General features: G+C 45.5%; 2 gene segments (V, D, J or C); both read right to left on the reverse strand.

The window, feature by feature from the left end:
• Positions 1-2,148: 2,148 nt before the first annotated feature.
• On the reverse strand, positions 2,149-2,775 carry LOC119878923. The segment is given in 2 exon segments: positions 2,149-2,531; positions 2,621-2,775. Coding segments are annotated over 2 exon segments (426 nt in total).
• Positions 2,776-14,193: 11,418 nt separating this feature from the next.
• LOC119868992 lies at positions 14,194-14,704 on the reverse strand. The segment is given in 2 exon segments: positions 14,194-14,519; positions 14,632-14,704. Coding segments are annotated over 2 exon segments (387 nt in total).
• Positions 14,705-14,913: the final 209 nt, after the last annotated feature.

Genomic DNA, 14,913 nt, shown 5'->3' on the forward strand with positions numbered 1-14,913 from the left:
GTGAGACGTTTTAAAGGCCAGCAGGAAACCAGCATAGCACAAATGTCTGGCTTTCTGTTCTTAAATGCAGAAGAGTGGAAAGAAGAAATTTTGATTCCTTCTTTCCCTTATTGTTTGTGTGTAGAACTTTTTTCTGCAATAATTTCATATTTAGATAAATAAATGCAAATATTGGATAGATATCTCTATATTTCACCTAGCTTTTTCTAATGTAACATTTGTGTTCCTATGATATGTTTATAAAAACAAGTACTTGCCTGATCATCTTGTGAAACTACAGAATTTATCTAGATTTCAAGGTTTATTTATTTACTTATTATTTATTTATTTATTTACTTACTTACTTACTTACTTACTTATTATAACACAGTTTTGCCTGAAATCAATCCAAGTAACAACATTGCATCTATTCATCAGGACATATTAAAATCCTCCAATGTAGGAGTTTTCAGTCTTTCTCTGCTCTTGATTTTGGGAATTTGGAAACAGTTGGTATGCTATTTTTTAAATGTCCCAAAATATGGGTTTATCTCATGTTTTCTTATGATTATGCTAACGTTATGGATTTGGGGGAAAATAACAAGAGATGAATTGATGCTCTTAATACCTCATAGGGAAGATGTGTCATACTAACATGACATATCATTGAGCATATGGATGGGGACAGTCCAAATTTGCTGATTCCTTTTCTGTTCATAATCTATCTGATGCCAGTCTACTGGATTTTGGCCATTCTGATAGGTGTGCAATGGTAGCTCATTCACGTTTGCATTTGTTTTTCCCTAATGATATGCAATATGTAACAGAATATCACACGTTTAAATTCTATCTGCCTATCTCCTTCTGTGAAATATCTGGTAATGTCTTTTTTCTAATAAATTTATTTTTTATTGGTGTTAAATTTGTCAACATACAGAATAACACCCAGTGCTCATTGCATCAAGTGCCCACCTTAGTGGTAACAATTTAACTTACTTTTTCTTCTGTTTTTTTTTTTTTCTTGTGCTTTGTTTGAGAAGTTCATTGTATAGCTTTTTTCCTTCTTTCTTTCCTTTTTCCTTTCTTCCTTTTCTTTATTTATGTACCTTTCTTTGTATCCTTTATTTTATTCCTTCTTATATATATTTGTATTTTTCTATTTTTTTATTACTGCTCAACTCTGACGAAGTTTGGCAATTTATCTGAAATACATTCTGCTTCTGATTTATTGATTTTCTCTTAGATTTTATTTTTGTCATTATTAAGGGGAAATGGGACACATCTTCTCTTATAGACATTTAACATCACATTTTCCAGTCAGCCAGATGATACTAGATGTGTTACCATACCAGTCATGGCACCAGCTGCTCTCCATTGGCTCCCGTGTTCCTAAAACCCGTGTTCTGCTGCTATAATCTTTGCCTATGAAGTTAGCGAAATACACCAGTGTTTTTAATGACTTGGCGAAGAGGAAATAACTCTGCTCTGGAGTGACACCAGGGTTGGTAGTAAAAGTCCTTATGACGATCCCATCTGAAGGCCTAGAGAACACACAGCCTGAATCCATACATGCTGCAAATGAACTTCCAAACAATAAGCCATTTTGTTCAGGTCCAATGCATTGAGGATAGAACTAAGGAAGTGTGCAGATTTATGATTGCTTTGAATTATGTTGATTATGAATAAAACTTCCATAAATATTCATGTGGGGATTTTTCTTTACAAAGCTTTTTTTTTTTTACCTTTTATATTTCTTAGTGTGCATTGATTTATGTGTTCCATGCAATAATCAAATAATAAGAAATCATCCTCTGGTTGAAAGTAAGGCAATAATGATCCCAGCTGCAAAAAGAGCTGACATGTGCATCAGCAGAACAGGGATGGGGCTGAAGGACCATGATAGCATCGCGACCTAAGAGAATTTCTTTAATGAGAAATCAGAAGATGACAAGTGAATGTTCACTAGCCTAAAAGAACTTGTCCCTGATCACGAGGACAAAACTGTCTCTTTCCTTTGACACTCTCTGTGTATAATGGGCTACTCTGAGTGACTCTAAGGTCAGAGATGATGAAGCAAGTGCCATTCCCGGGAGGTCCCCAAGATGCGCCTGGGCTCAGGGCATCAACTGAAGAATCAGCAGAAACCCAGGGGGAGCCTAAGCAGGCAGGTTCTGGGGCGCTCACTCACTTTGCAAATGGGTAAGTGGGTTTTTGTCTCACTTCCCCACACGCCTGGAGTACTGTGCCACCACTGAGACTGCTGTCATATGCTGAGCAGTAATAATCAGCCTCGTCCTCAGCCTGGAGCCCAGAGATGGTCAGGGTTGCTGTGCTGCCTGACCTGGAGCCAGAGAATCGATCAGGGACCCCCGAGGGTCGGCTACTACTATCATAGATGAGGGTTCTGGGGCCTGTTCCTGGGAGCTGCTGGTACCAGCCCACATAACCTCTACCGATGTTGGAGCTGCTTCCAGTGCAGGAGATGGTGACCCTCTGGCCCAGGGACCCAGACACTGAGGCCGGCTGAGTCAGCACAGACTGGGCCCAGGAACCTGCAAGAAGGAGAGAAATAAACAGGGTGATGCTGTAGTCTGGACCCAACATACCTCCCAGCCCCTCCCCTTGTTCCACATCCAGTCACCTGTGCAGTGAGCCAGGAGGGTGAGGAGCAGAGGGAACCATCCCATGGTGGAGGTCATCACGGATCCTGTCTTCAGTGGCCCCTCAGCTGAGCAGAGCCTCCCCTCATCTCTCCCTTCCCCTCTTCATCCTCTGAGAGAGGGAGGTGACCTTCCATGCAAATGAGACCCCAGGTCTCTGACCCCTCCCTGGCCCTGGGTCAGGTCCCTCTGCCGAGGATGTCAAGGGGGTAGGTAGGGGAGGGGCTATGTGGGGCTGGGGTGTGGTTAGGGAGGTCCCGGCTGTGAGACTTGAGAAGAGGTCACAGTCAGTGCCAGGAGGTGTTCCCAGCTCTGATCCAGCCTGAGCCCTAAGAAATAAGCCTCAATTCCCTTCTGGCATCCTGACACCACTTCACCCTGCATGACATGGGGATCAGTTGGCCATAGGACTCAGGTCCTGTCTCCAGAGCTCTATCCACTCTCCTCCTATTATCTGGACATGTCTCCCCACATTTAGTCTCCCATGACTGTGGCATAGATTTTAGGTGAATTTAGTCTCCCATGACTGTGGCATAGATTTTAGGTTACAATCTAGTGTCTCGGTGTGAGGGACTCCTGGGTCGCTCAGTGCTTAAGCATTTGTCTTTGGCTCAGGGCATGATCCTGGAAGTCTGGGATCAAGCCCCACATCCGACTCTGTGGAGGGAGCCTGCTTCTCCCTCTGCCTATGTCTCTCTCTCTGTCTCTGTCTCTCTGTGTCTCTGTCTCTGTCTCTCTCTGTTTCTGTGTGTGTGTGTGTGTGTGTGTGTCTGCCACGGATCCCTTGGCTTTTCATGGGCCACTCAGGACTCAGGTGGTGTCTCTACACCAATTCGTCTGACATCACTGTCACAGCCAGAGGAGTGAAGTGTCCCCGTGTACAATTGGCCTTTTCTGTGCAGGATGCTGAGACCTTCCTCCTATATGATGACCCTGGTTTCAGCCCTCTCCTTCTCTGAGTTTTCTGAAATACTGAAGCCCAGGGAGGTAGATTTTCCAGGTTGTGGGTGGAAGCCCTCATATGCTTTCCAGGAAAGGTTACACACTGAACATCGTTGTTGTCTCTCACTGTTTTTTGGGCTGTTTTAAACTTAGTTTAAATAAATAAAACATTTTTTAAAAGGCTTTCATTTAAACAGACATATATAAACATTTTATAAAATGCTTTGTCTTTTTTTTAATATCATGGGTCTGATCATGCAGGCAGGAAAACCGGAAGTGATGCCCAAGAGCCCCCATGAGGACCCTGTTGTATGAACTTCGCAGCCATCTGAGTACTTGAATTCCCATACACAGATGAGCTTTCTGGATGAGAAATTCCGGGTCCCACTCATATCTGGGGTGGGCACAGCTTGGGCCTGGGTCCAGCATGTGCCGGACAGAGCAATTGTTAATTCAGCCCCCCATGAGTAGGAGAAAGAATTTCTATTGGCAAAAAGCACCTGGACCCAGGGTTGTTGTCAAGGTCACCTGTGAGTGGTGGAGAGTGGAGATGAGGGGCCACATCCCTAAAGTCACAGACCCTGTGGTCCTGACTTGGAACAGATGATTTAGCAGAGGTCCAGCCTGGCTGGATGTGTCCCTGTTGAGACTGTGGGAGGGACACCCCAGCCCTGAGAGCATAGGGAGGGTGAGTCCCACATCCTCAGGGGCCTTGACAACTGGTGGAGCAGCACTGAGGCTGGGGTCCCAGAATCAATGTACTGATCAGCCTCAGGCTCTGATTGGAGCCCAGAAATGGTGGGGGGGCTGAGCTGACCATGGAGACAGAGAGTTTCCCTAGGAATCCTGAGGATCAGCATTCTCCCGAGGAACAGGAATTCAGAGAATATCCTGGCTGCCCAGGTGACACGACTACAGTTCCTTGTGTTCCCTGTTACTAGGGATTGTGCCTTCTGGAGACTGTGACACCAAGGATAGCTGGTGAGCACAGAGTAGCCTAACTTTTGGACGGCTGGAGAAGCCGAAAAACTGCAGAGCCCAGGACAATATACAACCAAAGACGAGACAATTGTGAGTGTGAATGTGTGTGTGTCTGCATGTTTGTGCACACGTGACCCAAAATTAGGCCAAGTGGCCCTCATTCCCTTCTAAGCCTTCTCCACACACTGGGGGAATGCCCTTTATCTCAGGTCCTGGTACCCGGATTTCAAGGCCCGTGTCTCAAAGCCCTTCTGCCTGGGGGAGGATTGATCCAGGTAGTGAGAACTCATATGAGAGCAGCCCTGTAACAACATCCCTGAATCAGACGTGCAGGTGCTGCCGAGTGACACAAACAGGAAGGAGAATGTAGGGTGTCACATGTAGCCTCAATTTCTGGTCATTCTTCTCCTCATAAATGGACCCTGGGGACTGAAAACATCAGCAAGGTAATTTGTGGTTTTCTCTGAAATCCGGAGGTGGAGACGGAGCTCAGACCTGAAGAACCAGAGGGAGAGACAAGCCTGAGGGACAAGGGAGCAGAGGGGAGAAGGGGAGGGAGGGGGTGGGGGTGTTGTCAGGGAGAGTCTGCAGGACCTGGTCCAAATTCACATGTGTCTGGTTCAGAGAGAGGAGACTGTCTGTGACCAGGGTTAGAGACAGTGCATGAGCTGCGGGTACATGAGGAGTGACAAAGGTCACACTTTATGGAATGAGATGATAGAACTGACTGTGCATGAATATTTTCTGGGTAGCAGGTTCAGTTGCAGACACAGTATTTATCCCTGTCCATCTTCTCTAGCCCCCAAGGGGTGTGCAGCTGGGCTCTGATTCCTCATCTCTTCCAGTCTTCCTCAGAAGTCCTGTGATGTGTCACTTTGCAGACATCCCCTTAGCATTTATCTTTTGTCTTTTGAATCCAGACCTTCTAGGGCTCTGTGGTGGCTCAGTGGTTGAGCATCTATCTTCAGCTCAGGTGGTCTCAGGTCCAGGGATGGAGTCATGCATCAGGTTCCCTGCAGGGAGCCTGCTTCTCCCTCTGCATATGTCTCTGTCTCGCTCCATATTGCTCATAAATAATAAATAAATAAATAAAAAATAAATAAATAAATAAATAAATAAATAAATAAATAAATAAATAAACTATAAAAAAAGAAAGAACCCAGACCTTCCTACAGATATGTGTCCCTGCATGTATCTCCAGGTAAGTTTCTCTGAGAAGTAGCTCCAGACCATGTCTGTGGGTCCAGGGGTCTTTGTCTCATGTCCTCCTTATCTAAGACGTTGTGAGTATCGGGAGCTGCTCCCACTGCCATGGTCTGTAGCACAGTGACAGTCAGCCTCGACCTCAGGCTGCAGGCCAGAGATGAGCAGGAGCCCTGCATTGGCCGAGGCTTCCTTGGAGCCAGAGAAGATGCTGGGGACCCCATAGCCTGGTGAGTCTCAGTAGACCATCAGCAGGTACTCAGGAGGCTTCCTGGCTGCTGGAACCAGCCTATAGCCACCACTCCAGCCGCTGCTCAGGGTGCAGGTGAGTCTGGCTGTTGTTCCCAGGGATGCAGAGAGGGAGGGCGCTGGGTCAGCACAGGCTTTGACGGGGAACCTGCAGACACATTCACGGGTGATGAACCAGGGGCCAGACTGAATTTCTTCAAACCTCTAAGCTAGACCAGCTGAAGTAGGCTGACAGTGGCTCTGTGTCCCTGAGGTCAGTCCTGACCTGTGCACTGACAGAGTAGAATAAACATTAAAGATCGCAGGTCAGGGTGACAGTCCCTGATCTCCTCCATGGGCTGGGCTGCCCCAGGCCTCCTCTTCTCCTCCCCAGTCTGCCACAGGAGGGGCTTTCCATGCACATGGGCTCCACTCACTGACAGCTCAGCCCCTCCTTGGTCCCTGATCCTGGAGCTCTGCTCACACCACACACTGAGGAGGATGGAGGTGGCTCCAGCCCTGGGGAGAGCCCTGGGCTGAAGCACCTGCTGAGACTGCACACAGGCCCCCAGGGGAGACTGCCAGGCCAGAGGCGACACACATGCTGAGTCCCCGTCAGGGAGCTCAGAACCCAGTTCTCAGTCCCAGGCACCCTGAGTGAAGGGGCCTCACTGAGCAGCCCTGTAGGGACCACAGGGCAGTCCCTCAGCGCCCCCTCCTGTTCATAGGACACACACCTTGGCAAGGCCCAAAGTCCTGAGAGCCCAGCTGGTTTCCAGGGCTCACCAGTTCTCTCCCCATTGACATGTCCAGGTCTGACTCTCAGAATGGGTTCCATCTCTTGGGCATTAGAAGCATGAGTTCCACATGTTCTCACAGAAATATATTTGCGTTTTGACCTCCCGTTTTTGTTTATTTTTGTGTATTTTTTATTGGAGTTATTTGTCCAACATATATTATAACATCCAGTGTTCATCCGTCAAGTGACCCCTCATTGCCTGTCACCCAGTCACCCCATTCCCCACCCACCTCCCATTCCATTACCCTTGTTCGTTTTGTCTTGTTTTTTTATGTAAATTTATTTTTTATTGGTGTTCAATTTGCCAACATATACAATAACACCCAGTGTTCATCCCGTTAAGTGCCCACCTCAGTGTCCATCACCCATTCACCCAACACCCCCTGCCCACCTTCCCTCCACTACCCCTTGTTCATTTCCCCGAGTTAGGATTCTTTCATGTTCTGTCTCCCTTTCTGATATTTCCCTTGTTCATTTGTACCAAAATATTTGTTGTATCAGTGAAAAATCCGAGAAGCACAGTGTGTTCGCAGTTGAGCACTAGTGTGGCCATATTGTGTTAGCATACAGTCTACACTTTAGGGACATATTCAGACCCTCACTCATTGTCTCCATAATTCATTTCTCCCTGTACAGAGTCTTTTGTTTTTGGACAAACCTAATTTTTTCACATATTTTGGTGTGTAATCCTCTTAGTAGGATTGTGTTGAAACATGAAAATTATAAATTATTGCTCATATTCTGGGCTATGAACTCAATAGGTAACATCTTGTTACAAATGGTGAACTTATATATTTTTTAGGGTAACATTAGGGACAATTACCCAGATTAGCCACACTCTGCACTTTACTTGCTCACAGAACTTATCTCTTGTGCTCAGGATTTGTCCTCTCCCTCCTTCTCCCTGTGCTTTCCTAACTCAGTACAGAGGGCCCATCTTGTCCATCTCCACCTCCTGCAGCGATTGCCATGGTCCTGGGGCTGTTGGAGTGGGCCGAGATTCTGCAACCACAGGGGTGACCATGTGCTGGTTGCCACAGAGGGGGAGTGGTCTTGAGTCTGGGTCGGTAGGTTCTGGCCTCATATTGTAACGGGTTGGTGCCTCTGTCTAGAGGAGCCAGTCTGGAGGCTAGGTCCTTGAAGTCAGCCTGAAACGAAGGTGGGTCAGGAGATTGGGTGTACAGGAGCCCTCCTGGCACCTGGGACCACAAGGCATGGTCTGTTCCTGGGGTGGTGGAATCCTGCATCTGATGGGGAGCTCTTGGTACCTAGTTGCATGCAGCTACATTTGCATGGGGGCTGGCGTTAGTCATGGTCAAGAATCTAAGTCCATGGGGCCTCCCTTCTGGTATCTTGTCTGATATGGGATAAACAGAAAGGTTGTGGTCACAAAAGAACAGATGAGTCCTGGATCTGTGGATAAAGTTGGGCACCCTGTGATCACAAGCGTATAGTGAGGCTCACTAAGCTGGCAAAGAACAATAATGGGCCAGGACCTAGGACATATAGGACCTGGCAGCCATGGCAGCTTGCCTGGCTTGGGTGCAGGCAGATGCTCTGGTCTCCAGTAAGCTCAGGTGCACACTTCACCCTGCCTCCAAGGGAAGGTATTCCCTCTGAGTTGGGCCCCCAAACTGGGCAGAGCTCACCAGCACCAGGTGAAACACTTCCCTTCACTCTTCAAGGCACCTTGCTTTCTGTCTCATTGCACCCAGGGACCGAAACAGCTCACTGGAATCCTCAGCTCTCCTGGAAGAATATGCATGGTGGATCTGGTTTCAATTGATGTTACTTTTTTATTTTTTATTGGTGTTCAATTTGCCAGCATATAGAATAACACCCAGTGCTCATCCCGTCAAGTGCCCACCTCAGTGCCGGTCACCCAGTCACCCCCACCCACCGCCCACCTCCCCTTCCATGACCCCTAATTCGTTTCCCAGAGTTAGGAGTCTTTCATGCTCTGTCTCCCTTTCTGATATTTCCCACTCATTTTTTCTCCTTTCCCCTTTATTCCCTTTCACTGTTTCTTATATTCCCCAAATGAATGAGATCATATAATGTTTGTACTCTGATTGACTTATTCCACTCAGCATAATACCCTCCAGTTCCATCCACGTCGAAGCAAATGGTGGGTATTTGTTGTTTCTAATAGCTGAGTATTACTCCATTGTATACATAGACCACATCTTCTTTATCCTTTCACCTCTCGATGGACACCAAGGCTCCTTCCACAGTTTGGCTATTGTTGACATTGCTGCTAGAAACATCGGGGTGCAGGTGTCTGGGAGTTTCACTGCATCTGTATCTTTGAGGGAAATCCCCAGCAGCTCAATTGCTGGGTCGTAGGGCAGATCTATTTTTAACTCTTTGAGAAACCTCCACACAGTTTTCCAGAGTGGCTGCACCAGTTCACATTCCCAGCAACAGTGCAAGAGTGTTCCCCTTTCTCCACATCCTCTCCAACATTTGTTGTTTCCTGCCTTGTTAATTTTCCCATTCTCATTAGTGTTATTCCACACAATTCTTAAGATAATTTGTTTCACCTCTCTGAAGAAAGTCCATGGTATTTTTTTTTCGCTCAGAAGATATTTATTTATTTATTTATTTATTTATTTATTTATCTATTTATATATTTATTTATTTTTATTTTGTATTTTTTACATATTTTTTAAAATGTAGTTCAATTTGCCAACATATAACATAACACCGAGTGCTCATCCCATCAAGTGCCCCCCTCAGTGCCTGTTACCCCATCACTGCAACCTACCACCCATGGTATTTTTTTTAAAGATTTTTAAAATTTATTCATAGAGACACAGAAAGAGAGATAAGCAGAGACATAGGCAGAGGAAGAAGCAGGCTCCATGCAGGGAGCCCGACGTGGGACTCTATTCTGGGCCTCCAAGATCACACCCCAGGCTGCAGGCGGCACTAAACCGCTGCACCACAGGGACAGTCCCGCCCATGGTATTTGGATAGGGATTACATTAAATGTGTAATTTGCCCTGGGTAGCATGGACATTTTCAAAATATTAATTCTTCCAATCCATGAGCATGGAATACTTTTCCAAGACTTTGTGTCTTCCTACATTTCTTTCAGAAGTGTTCTGTAGTTTTTAGGGTATAGATCCTTTACTTCTTTGGTTAGGTTTATTTCTTGGTATCTTATGCATTTGGGTGCAATTGTAAATGGGATTGACTCCTTAATTTCTCTTTCTTCAGTCCCATTGTTAATGTATAGAAATGCCACTGACTTCTGGGCATTGATTTTGTATCCTGCCACACCGCCAAATTGCTGTATGAGTTCTAAGAATCTTGGGGGGGAGTCTTTTGGGTTTTCTATGTAGAGTATCATGTCATTGACGAAGAGGGAGAGTTTGACTTCTTCTTTGCCAATTTGAATGCCTTTATGTATTTTTCTTGCCTGATTGTTGAGGCTAGGACTTCTAGTACTATGTTGAATAGGAGTGGTGAGAGTGGACATCCCTGTCTCATTCCTGATCTTAGGGGAAAGGCTCCCAGTGTTTCCCCATTGAGAATGATATTTGCTGTGGGCTTTTTGTAGATGGCTTTTAAGATGCTGAGGAATGTTCCCTCCATCCCTACCCTGAAGAGTTTGGATCAGGAATGGATGCTGTATTTTGTCACATGCTTTCTTTGTTTCTATTGAGAGGATCATATGGTTCTTGTTAAATCCCACTTGGTCATGGTGAATAATCTTTTTTTTTTGGTGAATAATCTTCCTAATGTATTTTTGTATCCTTTTCTTTTTTATAAATTTATTTCTTATTGGTGTTCAATTTGCCAACATATAGAATAACACCCAGTGCTCAATCCCTGAAGTGCCCGTATTGTTCTAACCTACTGGCAAGTATCTTGCTGAGAATTTTTGCATCCATGTTAATCAGGGATATTGGTCTATAATTCACCTTTTTCGTGGCGTCTTTGTCTGCTTTTGGAATTACGGTGATGTTGGCCTCATAGAACGAGTTTGGAAGCATTTCATCTCTTTCTATCTTTCCGAAGAGCTTTAGTAGAATTGGTATGGTTCTGTTCTTTAAATGTTTGATAGAATTCCCCAGGGAAGCCATAGACTTCTCTGTCTTGGAAGGTTTTTTTTAAATATTTATTTATTTATGAATGATAGACATAGAGAGAGAGAGAGGCAGAGACACAGGAGGAGGGAGAAGCAGGCTCCATGCCGGGAGCCTGACGTGGGACTCGATCCTGGGACTCCAGGATCACACCTTGTGCCAAAGGCAGGCGCGAAACCACTGAGCCACCCAGGGATCCCCCTTGGGAGATTTTTGATGACTGCTTCAATTTCATCCCTGGTTATTGGTCTGTTCAGGTTTTCTGTTTCTTCATGTTCCAGTTTTGGTAGTTTCTGATTTTCTAGAAATGCGTCCATTTCTTCTAGATTGCCTAATATTTTGGCATATAGCTGTTCATAATATGTTTTTAAAATCATTTGTATTTCATTGGTGTTGGTAGTGATCTCTCCTTTCTCATTCATGATTTTATTAATTTGAGTCTTCTCTTTCTTCTTTTCATAAGGCTGGCTAATGGTTTATCTATCTTATTAATTCTTTCAAAGAACCAACTCCTGGTTTTGCTGATCTGTTCCACAGTTCTGGTCTCAATTTCATTGAGTTCTGCTCGAATATTTATTAACTGTCTTCTTCTGCTGGGTGTAGGATCTATTTGCTGTTTTTTCTCCAGCTCCTTTAGGTTCAAGGTTAGCTTTTGTATTTGAGTTCTTTCCAGTTTTTGGATGGATGCTTGTATTGCAATGTATTCCCCCTCAGGTCTGCTTTTGCTGTATCCCAAAGATTTTATTTTTTATTTTTTTTAATTTTTATTTATTTATGATAGTCACACAGAGAGAGCGAGAGAGGCAGAGACACAGGCAGAGGGAGAAGCAGGCTCCATGCACCGGGAGCCCGACGTGGGATTCGATCCCGGGTCTCCAGGATCACGCCCTGGGCCAACGGCAGGCGCTAAACCGCTGCGCCACCCAGGGATCCCTATCCCAAAGATTTTAAATTTTTTTTTAATTTTTACCTATTTATGATAGTCACAGAGAGAGAGAGAGAGGCGGAGACACAGGCAGAGGGAGAAGCAGGCTCCATGCACCGGGAGCCTGACGTGGGACTCGATCCCGGGTCTCCAGGATCGCACCCTGGGCCAAAGGCAGGCGCTAAACCACTGCGCCACCCAGGGATCCCGTTATCCCAAAGATTTTAAATGGTTGTGCCTTCATTCTCATTGGTTTCCACGAATATTTTTAATTCTTCCTTAATTTCCTGGTTGATCCTTTCAACTTTTAGAAGGATGGTCCTGCATGTTCTTCTCATGTAGGACTGTGAATATATCCTGCCAGCCCTTGCTGGCCTGCCAGGTCTCTGTGGAGAGGTCTGCTATTATCCTGATGCTTCTTCCCATAAAAGTCAGGGATTTCTCTTCGCTTGCTGCTTTAAGGATCTTCTCTTTATCTTTGGAATTTGCAATTTTCCCTATTAAATGTTGAGGTGTTGAGCGGTTTTTATTGATTCTAGGGGGAGGATATCTCTCTAACTCCTGTATTGGAATGCCTGTTTCCCTTCCCAAGCTAGGGATTTTCTCAGCTACGATTTGTTCAAATACATATTCTGGATCTCTGTCCCTTTTGGTGCCCACAGGAACCCCAATTAAACGGAAATTTTTCCTTCTGAGGCTGTCATAAATTTCCCTTAACCTTTCCTCTTGATCTTTTAATTGTTTTTCTCTGTTTTTTTTTCAGTTTCCCTCTTTTCCATCAACTTGTCTTCTATGTCACTCACTTGTTCTTCTACCTCGTTTACCCTTGTCATTAGGACCTCCAGTTTGGATTGCATGTCTTTTAACTGATTTTAAATTTCGGTCTGATTAGATCTAAATTCTGCAAGCATGAAGTCTCTTGAATTCTTTATGTTTTTTTTTTCCCCAAAGCCACTAGTACCTTTATAATTGTGCTTCTGAATTGGCTTTTCGACATTGAATTGTTTCCAAATTTTGTTATAGTGATTTTTTTTAGATATAGAATTGGATTGCATAATGTTCAATCCTCTGAGATAAGACATCAAATTAGTAAATCAACTGATGAATATCACATGGTCTCATTAGACCCTGAAAGATCCTTTGACTAAACACACTCTCTCCCACACACACAAAACTCAGCCCCACAGCTAGGATATTAGCCAGTGAGGTGGTGGGTGGAGTACATTTCTACAAGTTTGGAAACAAGCAAGTGTGACTTAAATTCCATTATAATTCAACATTTTCTTCAAGTATTAGACAACACAAGTAAAAAAGAAAAATTACTGGTTACATCATAGCATTGAGGGAATGGTCATGAAGTTATTTCAAAAGACCCAAATATATAATTCTTCCATAGATTCTCTGGGGCTGGTGCAGTTGTGACAGGAGAAATCACCCCAATGAGCAAAAATAATAGGCCTTCCTATTGAAGACTACTAAGAGTATTACATGGGTCTCGAAATTCCAGAAATAGGTAAATGACCAAGGATGGAGATCCTGGATTCATCAGAGGTCAGGTGAGAGAATGAGCACCCTGAACCTTTCACTCCCCAGTCAACGTACTTCAGTCCAAAGAAACTCTGTGCACTAACCTGATGGTGGAGATGACCTTTCTGTGTCCTTTTAGCCCCTTTGTCTAGGAAGTGGCTGAATGACTTTGGGGACAGAGGGAAGGTGGATTGCTTCCTCCCAAGTGGTTCCCCTGGAAGCACCTAGATCCATGTTGGTGGAAGCAGGAGCAACAGAAACAGAAGCCAAAGGCTAAGCCTGAGCAGATGAGGAAGGGGTTCTGATCTTAGTTCCCACAGGGCTGGAGCTCTGTGTGAGCTCTAAGATGTTGTCATAGGAGAGGTTTTGAGGAGCAGCCTCCTCCTCAGCCCAGCGATGGTCAGGGAGCTAGATCACCAGACAAGGAGCCAGAGAATGGATCAGCGTCCACAGAACATCTAACCACCATAATAGATGAGGATTTGGTTGCCCATTCACGGAGCTGTTTGTACTAGGACACATACGGGACACTTCTGATGTGTCCTGACTCAGACAGACCTGTATTCAGGGTTGCTGATTCTGCCCTGATCTGTCATGGAATCTATCTTCAGGACAGCTGCCCCTGGCACCCAGGAATCTGTGCTCAATTTAAGAAAATCACACAATATCTAGCTCCCAAGGATAGGCTTCAAGGAGAAATTTCAAAGAATGTGGAAAGACTGGGGTAAACAAATTCAGTGAGATGGATCTCAGAACTCAGTTCATATCAAAGAAGCAGCTGACTTTGCCATAAGGCCAGGGCTGCACAGGCAGTGCCACTGTTCTAGGGACAGCAGGTTTGTGTCTCACTTCCCTCTAGGCCCAGAGCACTGGGGGAGCACCAAGCGTGAGATCAGTGGACTGACAATAATAATCAGCCTCGTCCTCAGCCTGGAGCCCAGTGATGGTCAGAGTGCCTGAGTTGCCAGATTTGGAGCCAGAAAATCGGTCAGGGACCCCTGAGGGTCGATTCCCAGTACCATCTACGAGGAGTTTAGGGGCCTTTCCTGGGAGCTCTTGGTACCAGTTCACACCAAGCATACCGATGTCATTCGTGCTTCCAGAGCAGGAGATGGTGATTCTCTGGCCCAGGGATCCTAACACTGAAGGCAGCTGATTCAGCACAGACTGGGCCCAGGACCCTGAACGGGGGAGAGACACAGAGAGAGTGATGTTCTTTTCTTTAGACAAGAGGAGAAATCAAGGCACATCTATCCTCCCATGGCCCCTTCTCTCATCCCCATATCCAATCACCTGTGCAGTGAGCAAGGAGGGTGAGGAGGAGAGGGGACCAGGCCATGGTGGAGGTCATCATTGATCCTGCCTTCAGTGGTCGCAGAGCTGAGCAGACCTCTAATCTCTCCCTTCCGCTCTTCATCCTCTGAGAGAGGGAGGGGCCATCCATTGCCAATAAGACCCCAGGTCCCACTACATGAGGATATTAATGGGGTGTGACTGGGAGTGGCTGAATGGGCCAGGGGTGGGAGGTCTGAGCTATGAGCCCTGACACAGGCACCAGCAGGTGGAAAATTTCTT

The sequence above is a fragment of the Canis lupus genome, unplaced genomic scaffold, assembly GCF_011100685.1.
Source record: "Canis lupus familiaris isolate Mischka breed German Shepherd unplaced genomic scaffold, alternate assembly UU_Cfam_GSD_1.0 chrUn_S2087H2286, whole genome shotgun sequence".
NCBI lineage: Eukaryota > Metazoa > Chordata > Mammalia > Carnivora > Canidae > Canis > Canis lupus.